General features: G+C 36.8%; 1 protein-coding gene across 1 annotated transcript in view; it reads right to left on the minus strand.

The window, feature by feature from the left end:
- The window catches only part of KLHL29 (kelch like family member 29), an 85,850-nt gene that overhangs the window by 30,355 nt on the left and 42,090 nt on the right, over window positions 1-13,405 (minus strand). The window contains exons 4-6 of the mRNA XM_015822558.1: window positions 8,942-9,140; window positions 4,942-5,124; window positions 3,540-3,720 (exon numbers count right to left, since the gene is read on the minus strand). Of these exons, the coding sequence (XP_015678044.1) occupies window positions 3,540-3,720; window positions 4,942-5,124; window positions 8,942-9,140 (563 nt within the window). The remainder of the gene's footprint in view (window positions 1-3,539; window positions 3,721-4,941; window positions 5,125-8,941; window positions 9,141-13,405) is intronic.

The following is a 13,405-nucleotide window of genomic DNA, read 5'->3' on the forward strand; positions in this document are numbered from 1 at the left end:
TTTAAAACATGTAAAAATGAAAGTAAATAATAGCTAGCATGACAAGTTGGACCACTTTCCCCAATTCCAGCTATGTCTTGCTTTTCTCACTGCATGTTTTCAACTCAAGTTGTTACACATTTTAATTTTTTTTACTCTGTACTTATAATGAATGGAAAAAGCTCTTTGGATTATACTGTAAATTACTCTTTTTCTGAATTGTGTCTGAATGCACGTAAGTGTTGTCCTCTTAATTCTTTTCTGTCTTGGTTAGCAACTTTATGAATGAATGCTTTAATTTATTTTTCTTATAAAGCTTCTGTACCATCATTATGTGGAATTTATGTACCATACCTTCACTAACTTATACATTATTCAGAGGATATTTTGCAGAAAAATAGTTATGGAAAAATAACGCTATACTGTATTATAAAAGTCTGCTTTCTATGCCTCCCATAAATATGTCCTTCCTGTATATCTCCTTTTCTTCTTCCAGCTGAAATATGACTCGCCAAAGCTGCAGGCACACTTTTTTTTTCTGCAGGCACATCAAGGATTCCAAACTATTATGCTACTTGAATCTTACAAGCATATGAACATCATGGATCTCTTTAAAATTCTTTTGTCTCATTGCATACTGTATAGCAAAGAAAAAAATATCCATTTGAAAAGGAATGTGATGGAATAGCTGGCCTAGCTTCAACGCATATTCTTATTTTTCAAAAGGGAGTTTATAGAAAATCAGTAAAAAAACCTATTACAGAGCATTAAAAAAAAACCTCCATTAGAATAATGTTCCCACCTCTACAACGGGGAAGCAGGGTTGGAGGAAATTATATGACGAAATTTTGGAAAAACCTTATTTTCATGATGGATAAGCACATGTAGCTTTTCACTGAGCTAATATCTGCGTATTGTTTGATACTGAAATATTTGTATATAAAATCAGGCATGAAGGAACTTCAATGAGAGCTGATGATGTACTGTAGCAGCTAAGAGAATAGCTACAAATTATAATTACCAATATTATTTATTATAGTTATATCCCATCTTTCCTTGAGTAACTGAGTTAAGCTTACCTAATGAAAGTTTAGCTGTAAACATGCTGTTAGTCTGAAATTTAACTATTACCATTCCTTGCCTAAAATGTTTAGTTCAAACTGCAGTTCTGGCAACAAACTCAGTAGATTATTGGCAACAAAATTAGGTCTTCTTCTGATATTATAGTACATCATAATTTTAAAGAATTCTGGCTTATTGGTCACCAAAAATATCCTCCTCAGCTTCATATAGGGTTGTGAGTAGACCAGAAGTATCTAATGAAGTTTTGGCTTACTGTGATTTCCAAATATGGCTGATGTATATGAACAGCTTTGAATATTTTACAAACAGAGTGCCCAGTGTAAGTGTGGATTTGAATTGAAAACTCAGGGAGTTAAAATCCACATATACTAATTGTAGAAGGCTGTTCTACAGATCTGCCTGCCTGCCTGCCTGCCTGCCTGCCTGCCTGCCTTTCTTTCTATCTATCTATCTATCTATCTATCTATCTATCTATCTATCTATCTATCTATCTATCTATCTATCTATCTATCTATCTATCTATCGCTAGCTATCACTCTGACTGAATTAATTTTGCTGGAGGAAATGTATATTTTGAGTAGGTTTTATTGTAAAATCTATTTTGATGACATATTGTTCATACTTGATTCACATGTACCTATAAATCACTGAGTGAATGTCCACAGATCTTTGTGGGACTGAAGTATCTTCTTCTGTAAGATTTATGTACTGTGGAAAATAACAGCTTTGAAATGGAAATAGCTAAAACAATCATTCAAGTTCAAAAATGAAAACTTCTGTGAAGACACTTTACAAAACAGATGAATGCTTTAGTTATTTGCCTAGAATCTGAAGTATAGTATTTGTAATACCCTACTACAGAAATAGTAAAAAAAAATTCCAGAGATTGGAAAACTTAGCTTGTTCTAAAAAAAGGAGTAACAGGAGGTGCCAAGGTATTGTTTGCTGTATGCCAGCAGAAAAATCCAGGGCTTAAAAACCAGTAGATGGCATAGCAGAATCAAAAGGAATAGATTTGGTGAGGGAAGAAAAGACTGAAGTGCCAATTATTATAAATATTAAACTCATAATAAGAGAAATGCAAGTAACCATTTCAGTCTGGCTATAGGCAGTTACAAAAAGTACTGTGGGCACAGTCTATCTTTACTCCTTCCAGCTTCTGATAATGGTTTTAGAATGCGACAAAATCATCGTGCCAACTTAGCAACTTCATGAACAATGCTGCACTTTGATTTTACTGTACATTGAGAAACAAATTTGATAACAAGTTCTTTCAGCACTGATAAATATCCACAGAAACTTAAGTAACCTAGGTTCACCATTGTTTTGTATAAAAAATATGAATGGTTGCTTTGGGTCTTAGAGATTCAGCTGAGGTTTCATGAAAAAACTAAATTTCTTGCTCTTTGTTATCCTCAAAATTTACAACAAAGACGTACGATGGGTCTTACTAATTCTACAAATGAATTAGGATTTTTTTTTAGCTATTAGTTCTTAATAGTTTAAAAAAAACCTAATTAATTTGTCGAATCAAGATTTAGACTGAAGGGGCATTTGGCCAATACATCTCTTTCCAGGCAGTTTTGAGAAACTAAATAGAGGATTGTAGCCTTGGAAACAAAGATTAGGCCCCAGAATAAAATACTATTGGGAAAGAACCAAGAAGAATGGTCTTTGTGATCACTTTAGTATGCTGTGCAGCAAGGCAGAAACAAAAGGATCACAACACATGCCCACATGATACAGAAACAGTTAACCTCCACTAGAAATGGAGATACTTCAGAATTGCCTCAGATATGCTGAGTTGGCCAATTTCTAGACACCTTTATGGGTTGGTTGGCGGCAGTGGTGGGATTCAACTATGTGAACAACCGATTCTCTGTGTGGATGCCACTTCCGGAGGTCCATTCTGGGCCTGGGCAACAAAAAATTAACTACCGGTTCTGCCGAAGTGGTGCGAACTGGCTAAATCCCACCACTGGCTGGCGGGCTACTGAGTTGGTACTGAGATGGGCCTGTTTGGGCATAGTTCTCTGGAATGTAATCAGTGGCAGAAGCATGGTTCTCTAAATTTATAAAAGTTAAAACCACAGTAATAAAAAAGTGCTAACATCCCTGCTAGTTTTAGGGATATTACTCTTGCCCTGCATGTCTATTAAACTGATTCGTTGGGTTTCCTAGAATAAAAGTATACCAGGGTAATTCCAATGGGAAAGTAAATAGAGAATTTGGTACATCTTAAGCTCCTCTTTAATGGTTTTTGTTACTTATCGAGACTCCTTATTCTCAGTCACAGTTTTACTAAGACCTGGTTCAGGAGGAACTAAACAAATAAAAACAGGACAAAACTCAAACTCAACCGTATCTGATTTTTTAAAAAATAAAATCTACCCAAAAAAATCTGAAAAGGTGTTATTTTCATCATCAAATCTCTTGAGTTGTCTCAGAACTACTTTCTATGCACAAAATAACTTTACCTCTCCACATGATCAACATTGCCTGCTACACCAAGGCCTCCTATGGTATATATTTTGCCATCGTAAACCAAACTGTTGTGCCGACATCGTGGGACTGTCATTCGGGAAACGAGATTCCAGTTATCAAGGAGCGACATGTAGCACCAGACATCAGACAGTGTGACTCCAGCTTCCATACCACCTGTCCTCGGTGAGGAGAAGGGGGGAAAAAAAGACCGCAGTGATTTGATATATATTGCGAGGCAAGTCAACTGCAATACAAGAAGATCTTCCAAATGACACTTGGCTAATTAAAATAAATCATCGTCGATTGCAAGCATCTGTTCTGATGATGCAGATTGCTGTCACTTATTTATGCATCCCAAAGGGTTTTTTTTTTTTTTAAAAAAAAAAAGGACTGTCACGATGTCAGGCTAGGCAGGACATTTGCATATGTGAGCATAATTAGGCAGCATTCATAAATATCCTACAGACTATTCAGTTGCATATGCAACTGTAAGAAGCAACTAAGCAGCTTACTCAACACTTTCAGATTAGAAACTATCCCTAACACACATGGCCTGGGAAATGGATGCTACAACCAGGGGGGGCTGTTCTCAGAATCTCTGTAGCATCCATTCAGTCCATGGCTCAGAATGTAATGCAGTAATTAAGGATTTCAGAGAGTCATTACATGTTTTAGTCTATGAGTATCCCTAAAACCGTAATAGTGAAAAAATAATAAGATACTCCCTATGGTACGTAATGGTTGTGTTAAGTGGCACACAGATTTTGCAACTGATTCTTTTCTCATTTTTTTCTTCACCTGCAATATCTCATACTTTGTACTTTCTTCCTAATTCCCCTGTAGTCCCCAAGGCTGATTATATAAGTTTTCTTCCATAAGTGAAATGTTGGGTAAAGCGTATCGTGGTTGTGGCCTTTTAGAAACTTGTGAGATGCATATTTACCCAAATCATTATGTGATATTGTGAATTTACATGTCCGTAACGCTATAGCATTTCTGTTCCTCCGGGTAAACATTTCAGAGGAGACCTTGTTTCCTTTCACTAGGAAGAGGTTTCAAGATTTTTAAAAATGAGGAGGGATTACATGTCTTTTAAGTAAAAAATATGGTCATACAGATCAATAACTTGAGCAAACTAGCTTCAGGTATAGAAACGTAATCATTTTGATTCAGATCCAGATGTTTTATACTGTGTCACAATTGCAAGGAAAAGCTCTTCACAGTTTAATCAAGATCCATAATATATCTTTTTGTACATTACAAGGGCAAAATGTCCTAGGGAGAAAATCTGAGCTGAAATGATGCTCGAATGAACTTTTTCCTTCCCAGCCAAAATACCATGCATCCATGTTTGCCATATAAGTTTGCAAACAATCCATCACGTTTGTTGCTCACCTGAGAGGTAGACATTGTCTCCAGCGCTCACCACACTAAACAACTCCCGATCATAGAAGGGCAGGGTGGCCAATGGATACCATTTGTTGTTCTGAGGATTGAAGCATGTCACTGCTGTCAAAGCACGTTGATTCATTCCAATCATCTGACGGCCTCCTACTAGGACTATGACCTCTGCTACACCTGGAATGGTAATTGGCCCAAACATAGATTAATTTTTATAGATACAATTATATATATTATCATCTCATAATCACTCAAGGATCGTAATCTCCAATTTCCTTCACCTTGTTATTCTTTGCATAAGCCTAATTCTTTTCTGCTTTTCATTAGATTGGATTATATGCTTAGTGCAATCTGAACAGGATAAGCAGAATAGCAAAATATTTCTCTTGCTGCTTAAGCAGCATACAATATATGCTCTTTTTTCAAGTTATGGCAAGATTATATATTTAGATTAAATTTGGAGTATGTGAATAGCAGTAGCACTTGGGCTTATATACCGCTTCAGAGTGCTTTACAGCCCTCTTTAAACGGTTTTACAGAGTCAGCCTATCTCCCTCTCCAACAATCTGGTCCTCATTTTATCGACCTTGGAAGGATGGAAGGCTGAGTAAAAGATCACGTGAAGTATTAATACCACTTTACAATGCCTTGGTAAGGCCACACTTGGAATACTACATCCAGTTTTGGTCACCACGATGTAAAAAAGATGTTGAGACTCTAGAAAGAGTACAGAGAAGAGCAACAAAGATGATCAGGGGACTGGAGGCCAAAGCATATAAGGAACGGTTGCTGGAATTGGGTATGTCTAGTTTAATGAAGAGAAGGACGAGGGGGCACATGATAGCAGTATTCCAATATGTCAAGGGCTGCCACAAAGAAGAGGGAGTCAAGCTATTTTCCAAGGCGCCTGAAGGCAGGACAAGAAGCAATGGATGGCAACTAATCAAGGAGAGAAGCAACCTAGAACTAAGGAGAAACTTCCTGACAGTTAGAACAATTAACCAGTGGAACAACCTGCCTCCAGAAGTGGTGAATGCTCCAACACTGGAAGTTTTTAAGAAGAGACTGGACAGCCATTTGTCTGAAATGGTATAGGGTTTCCTGTTTGAGCAGGGGGTTGGACTAGATGACCTCCAAGGTCCCTCCCAACTTTATTGTTGTTGTTGTTGTTGTTGTTGTTGTTGTTGTTATTATTATTATTATTATTATTATTATTATTATTATTATTATTATTATTATTATTATTATTATTATTATTATTATTATTATTATTATTATTATTATTATTAACCTTGAGCCGGTGAGACTCGAACTGCCGAACTGCTGGCAGAAGTTGCCTACAGTGCTGCATTACACCTCATCTGCTAATATGGATTTGAATAATTATTCCTTAAAAGATCTTTGCATAAAGAACTTACTTGAAGAACTCAAAAATATTTTTCAAGACCTGAAGTTTTCTTTAAATGATGGATGTGTATTCTAAAATAATCTATTGAGCATTGCCAGTATGACATCAAATACTGTGTTTATGTTTCCTTCCCTACGTTTGCTTTGGAAATTTTGACTTAGAGTTTTCCCCTTGGAGAGAGGAAAATCACCTGTTTAGAACTAATGTGATTATAATAAATAGCCTCAAGAGGATATTGTAGATTTTGTGATTTTCACAAAGGATTGAAAAATTCTTAATGAATAGTTACACTAATTGGACTTTGACTTACAGTAATAATCACTCTTCTTATTCTTGGGAAATTACTTTTTCTTAATCATTTTTGTGAAAATAGTTTGCATTACCCCAACAATTTTATTTGTCAACAGATACTTTTCAGAAATTGTAAAATTTTCGGATTATTGTTGGTCAGCTCCAATTTATTAAGAGCAAGAGAAGGGCTGTTACTGAAAGTATTTCATCTTTCTGATAAATTCTCTATTCGGATACCATTTCTGCAAAAAATGCAGCCTGACATATACAGTTTTATATACTAATAACCTCTCGGCTTTTTGAATTTTCCTGCTGTCTTGAAGCAACTTTGAAAAGCAATTAGTATGCCTAAATTTTATATGAGATGTCATGCCACTTTTCAACAGAATGGGTATGTTCAAATGTTTTGAACATTACTATAATAAAAGCAGTTCAGGGTCTCTTTATATTCCCTAGGTAATAAATAAAATCTGGGAACTGAACCCATTCACTGATTTAGTGACTCATTTATAGTATTTTTCATCTTTCTCTTTCATATATGCTCATGCATACAACAAGGATATACAAGGACATTTATCAAAAAAAACCCTCTCATATTATGTTTTTTTAAGAGTATTAGTATAACAAAGAATGTCAAGCAAAACATAAGACTTAGTTGTTTACCAAACAGGGGCACTTCAGTTATGACTTTCCGTAGTCTGAAGAGGTCGAATTATCTAAACTATTACATTCAGGACAAAAAAAGGGCATTACTCAAAATGGAAGACAAAGTAATTATCTGTAAAATGGCCACTCTACTTTAAAAATGCATTGATCCTCCAACTATACATCCATGCCAAACAAGTTTTGCTCACAGACCCTTACAAATACAGGTAGCCCTTGATTTATAACCATTCATTTAGTGCCTTTAGTGTTCAGAGTTACAACATCACTGAAAAAAGAGACTTATGACTAGTTTTCACACTTATAACCGTTGCAGTATCCCCATGGTCATGTGATCAAAATTCAGACACTTGGCAACTGGCATGGATTTATGGCAGTTGCACTGTCCCGGGGTCATGTGATCACCACGTGCAACCTTCCAAACTGGCTTCTGACAAGTAAGGTCAACGGGGGAAGCCAGATTTGCTTAATGATTGCATAATTCACTTAACAACCGTGACAAGAAAGGTCATTAAAGGCAGCAAAACTCACTTAACGAATGTCTTACTTAGCAACAGAAATTTTGGGTTCAATTGTGGTCGTAAGTCGAGGACTATCTGTATTCCTTTCTGTCTTTTCAATGCAAATAGCAAAAAAGGAAGAAAATCATCAGGATGGAAAAAAGAGTGAAAGAACAGGACTGCTGGACTGGGAAGGGAAGGGGTTGATAATGTAAGAGGAAAAGATAAACTTGACTGGTCAGGAAAGGCTATAGGTTTACATCAGGGCAGGAGAGAGGCCACTGTGATCCCTTGTGTCTCACAATGTGAGGACTAGGAGTGGAGGGGATCTCTCCATTCATGGACTCCAAGGTATATTTCTTTCTTTTTTAGTCTTCACCTTTCACCAAGGCAGAAATAACTCCTTCGGTAGTCTGCCCCTTATTTTATGAAAATGAGGACTCATTTCAAAGAAGTGAGTGAGATCCTCTGTAGACTTATCTAGAAGTCACATTATGTTTAATGGCTTTTCTGCTTAATAAATCTGCTCACAACCAGCCAGGCATTTTATAAATGAGACAAAAGGTGTGTGTCTGTGATACCTCAGGGTCATGCATAGATTTAGGTATGTTATTGCAAAAACTTTTAAAAAACTATTATTGTCATCTTTAAATGGCCAAAAAAGATTACACTATTTTCCGGAAGGCAAACCAACGTATTCAAGGGTATCTGTATTTTAAAGGTATTTTGGATATTGGATTAAAGACATATAAACTACCTACATGCCCAGAATTCTATCTTCTGACTATGCTAAGCTGTTAAAGAAATATGGCCAAACCATGACAGAAAACCATCTGCTAGGGAATTAGCACCTGGTCTGGGATGATGAATACTCACTCCCTCGTTCCCTGCTTTCAACACTTTTGTCACAAGGAGAATCAGTGGGGAAACCTGAAGAGCTGCAGGATGTCCAATTGCCCAATTCACAATGCCCAATTGCCTAGTTTGATATCTGACTGTATCTTGGAAGCTTTATAGAAAAGGTTGAGAGGAAGCCTTTTCATCTTGGTTCCTTACTTGCAGCCTGCAAATGCCATTAGCCATTTCAGACATAGTTCCAGAAATTCAATCTTTTCAAAGCTTCCGGCATTACCTGCTGATAACCTGGGCCGGGTTCTTGGAGTCTGCATCTCTTGCCTGGCGTGCGGCAACATGTGATAACGTTTTGCTTCATTCACCAGGTCCCGGCAGGCCTCTGAAGATTTTATCAATTCCTCATTGTCAACTACGTTCAGCAGATAACTGGGATGGATGAAGGGCAGACGGACCACTGCCAACAGCTCAGCAGAATACTGTAGTAAAAAAAAAAAAAAAAGACAGGATGCTTGATGCAACTGGTTTCTCAACAGCCCTGCCCTCTTTTCTTTTTTGGCTCTATTTGGGGACAGTGGAATATTTGTATTTGGCCTATTTTCATGATAATAAATCTGTCTAGGCTTTTCTCTTCTTGTGCTCCCTCTTCTCAAAAGATAGTTACGGCCCTGATGAAGGTAAAAAAAAGAAAAGAAAAGAGTAAGCCTTCTTACTCATAGAATGGAAGAAATAATGTCAACAGATACCAGTTTTTGTTTTATATTATGTAAACAAACATTTCAAACTTAAAATTGTTGGTGGAACAGAGGAGACCTGCTGTGATTTTTTTGCAAGTTCTTCAGTTAACTTTGAAATTTAGCTCTGGCTGCTTTATTTCAAACAAAGAGTTATTCTGGCAGCATTTCAAATGTCAAAAAAGTTCTATGTTTATAGAGCATCTAAAATGAATGGTGAATAATAGCAGTAGTTTTGATAAAGCTGTGGGGTTTTCTTCATTGATAAAACAAATACGTTCTTTCAGGTTCTGCTAGAAGTCAATCTCAAGGAGCTAATAATCAAATGCATGTGGCATTATCTCCATCCTTCTGCATCAATAAAATAAGCTTTACAGTGCGAAGGATATTTAAATAGCTGGAAACATCTATCATCAGACAAGGCTTAACAGAAACCAAAAGTGCAAGTGAGAGAAAATGGAATATTATAAAACAAGAGAATTCATACAATGATTTATTTTTGTAACTGTTCATTCTCCTAAATATCACAGGCTGCCTCAGACCATAAAAGCACAACAGGTGGAAAATAGGCAAAAAGAGCAGATTTGTAAAAATGGGAAAATTAAGAATAGTCAAGGATATTGCTAGGGCAATGCTGTGAAACGCAGGAAAGGGAGATGGAAACATTATTTAAGAACTTCAAAGCACCTGAGATCTTCAGGCAACCATGAGTAGTACCATTATCACTCCAAATACCTTTCTTAGCTAAGTTTTCAACCTTGGAGACATTAGGTGTTAGGGAGAATGAAGACAGCCAGCTAAGAATAGAAGAAAATGAGGGCTTGGAAGGAGTGCAAATTATACTCTGCTTAATGTTCTAAACACACCTAATTCTAACTTTTTAGAAAGTGCTTATCAATTTAGACCTATTAGAGGCTAATGTTTGGTAACTATGTTAGTTATGAGCTGTCGCTATCACCAAGACATCAATCACATATATTGAAAATATTTTATTTGAAACGGTTTTTTTAGGACACTAAACTCCCTAGAGCTCCCATGATTTGATCAAAAGTTAAGTTAAAAAAAACCCCCTACTCATATAATGGACAGAGGGAAGATAGCGGTTGCCTTTATTAAAAAAAAAAATCTACCAGAGATGAAATATTAGGGGACTCATAAGAGACCACTTTTCAATCTTTGGCAGAAAACTACCATCTGTCAGTTCTACATTATTAAAATCCCTAAAATTTACATTTATTTATGCTCTTATTTGTTTAACCAACAATGGATCTATAAGAACAAATAGACAGAAAGCTGTATGAAAAGCAGACTTTTATTTGCCGTTTCACCATATCAGCTGCAATAACCATCTAAATTTAGAATTAAGAAAAATGCTCATCTCTTCAGAGCAGGACATATCACAGCAAAAAGATCAGACTAATGTTCTGTATGTGTATATTAGATGATCTTGAATAATCAATAAAGGCCATGTTTGAATAATATCACATCTTTAGAGAATACTTATCCTTCAAAGCTTTGACAATTGCAGTATTATTGCAAACATACCCAATTTATTTTGATTAGTTTTCTATTGAGGAACATAGTACAAAATGATTAAAACATAAAAGTTCTGCCTGTAAGAGATTATGCCCTTGGCCCAGTTGTTAAGGTTAAATAAATAACACTAATGTCTATTGTTAAAGAAACATTACTAATGTTACTGGCTTTATTTTCATGCTATCTTTGTTTTATATTTGTGTTGAAAGCTGGTTATCGAAATGCTAACACTAATGAAATTGTTGAAGAAATACTCCCGAAGTGTGATATGACTGGCGTATCTCTGATTTCCAAGATGGCAATTTCTTTAGGGGAGAAAACTTGAGGAAATATTAGCAGGAAATTGTCAGTATCTTAAAAAGCAACACAGATAACACAAGCATTCAGATTGAACTCCAAAAGAGAAGCTGGTAAGTTGGGAGCCAGCAGTTCCTAGACTAGCGAGATCTGTTAATGGCAACAGAGTTCAGGTGCCTGCAAACCTATCAATAGAACAGCCAAGTATCTGTTGACTAGAGAAGGCAGGAGACAAAAGCTTAGAATCTAAGCCCTGAAGCCCAAACCTATTTAAGGGCTTTGATTTCAATGTGCTGCAAAGAAGAAAACTTTGGGGGCGGATATGGCTTTATTCTCGGCCGCAAGAGAACGTGAAATCAAACCAAATCATAGGAAAGCCTTCTGGCAAGGATACCTGTTCTCTAATAGGGGTTCAATGTTAGGAAAACCAAGACTGACAGCCAGGTCTACTCTGAAGCCTGACAAAGCCTGTCAAAAATAGACTGACCCCTACTAGTTATAAAGAAATAATAATAGGAAAAAGCAGAACGGTGTACAATCTTCTCCAGAACGTTGCAATGTAATTTAAAAAAACAACAACACAACACTGTAACAGAAAATGAGTGAATATGAGTACCGGTATCAGTGACCAGGAAAGAAAGAAATCCAAAGAATTACCAGTGTGGCTAACAAGCAGAGCAAGGAAAATAACTGGCAGAAAACTGTCTGTCTGTCTATAAAACATAAGTAAACCAACCCATAAAATGTAAGTAAAGTTCATTCAAATCATGGGTATACCATCCCTCACCATAAAGCCTCTGGCACAGTTCAGTTCTGAATAATTTCTGAAAGGTAACTATGGTGGGGAGGAGGCTGTTTCACAATAAAGTGAAAACTAGTGCTATGAGCCTCATTACCACATACTTTGCAGAAATGGGGAATAACAGCAGTTTCTCTTGGGGTATACGTGGTAGGCTGATGGTTGGAAGAAGCAATTTAGGAAGCACCTTTGTGCCAAAATATATGGGGCTTTACAAGTAATGACCAGAACTATGAACTGCATTTATAATATGCTTCAGAAAACTAGTGCCAATCAATAAACAGACAATTGCATTCAACTGCAATGGATTTGCTGAACCTTCTACTGGTCTTCAAAAGTTGCTTCACATAAAGCACATTCCAGTAGTCTAGATGGCAGTGATGAAGTCCAGGCACTGCCACAACTAATAGACCAACAGAGGTAAGTAGCTGCTAGTCCAGGATGAATTCCCCGCGCAGAACTGCTCTTTAGGGACAGTGCCATGGTACTTAGAGATGTCACTCTGGTTGCTAGAGTACTGGCATCTGGTTGACTATTTTGGATTAGATAAATTAGATATGCTGGACTAGATAAGCTTTAGTGTCATCCAGCAGGCTGTCTTAATTTTGAGATATTTTTAAAAAGGGATGGTTCATAGATGACAGAGTTCACAATTTGTCCTTAGGGAGATACTATAGATCACTTCTTTTGAACTGCCTGCAGCATAGATAAATGATACTGGATGAGGTGTATATGAAGTGGCAGTTGACTAATAAAAATGCAGGTAGTCTTGACTGTCATCCCTCCCAGGTAAACCAGAGAAGAAATGGTTTGATCAACTAATTCCACCTTACTATAGGGCTGCATTAACTAAATCTTGAAAGTCTGAAAATACAAACTTCCCACCGCCATTTTTAACTGCTTGAACCATGAGGGTGAATTCTTCCTCTGACTGTTAAGCCACTGGGGACTCCTGCCTTCTTGTCTGATTGTTTCTTAGTCAGCAACAACTCCCCTTGATCCCCAAGGTCACCTGCACATTTCATTACATTCACTGACAACTGTTTGTTTAATGGCGGTTCAAAATTAGGATGGCCTCAAAAAAAACTATTTATGATCCCTCCTTAAAGTTAGAACTGTTAGACTACCTCCATCGCTACCTGGTTGCAATTTGGGTGCTTGGCAATCCGCTTGCATTTATGACAACTCTAATGCCTTGTGGTCCACGTGATCACAATTTGTGGCCTTCGGAGCTGGTGTCCGAAAAGCAAAGTCAATTTGGGAAGCCGGATTCACTTAATGACTGCATGTTTTGCTTAATGACTGTGGTAAAAATGGTTATACAATTGGGTCTGCTCACATGATGACTCATTGTATAACTGTACTGACTTATGATGGA

The sequence above is a fragment of the Protobothrops mucrosquamatus genome, unplaced genomic scaffold (genome assembly GCF_001527695.2).
Source record: "Protobothrops mucrosquamatus isolate PMUCROS unplaced genomic scaffold, P.Mucros_1.0 scaffold1605, whole genome shotgun sequence".
Taxonomy (NCBI): domain Eukaryota; kingdom Metazoa; phylum Chordata; class Lepidosauria; order Squamata; family Viperidae; genus Protobothrops; species Protobothrops mucrosquamatus.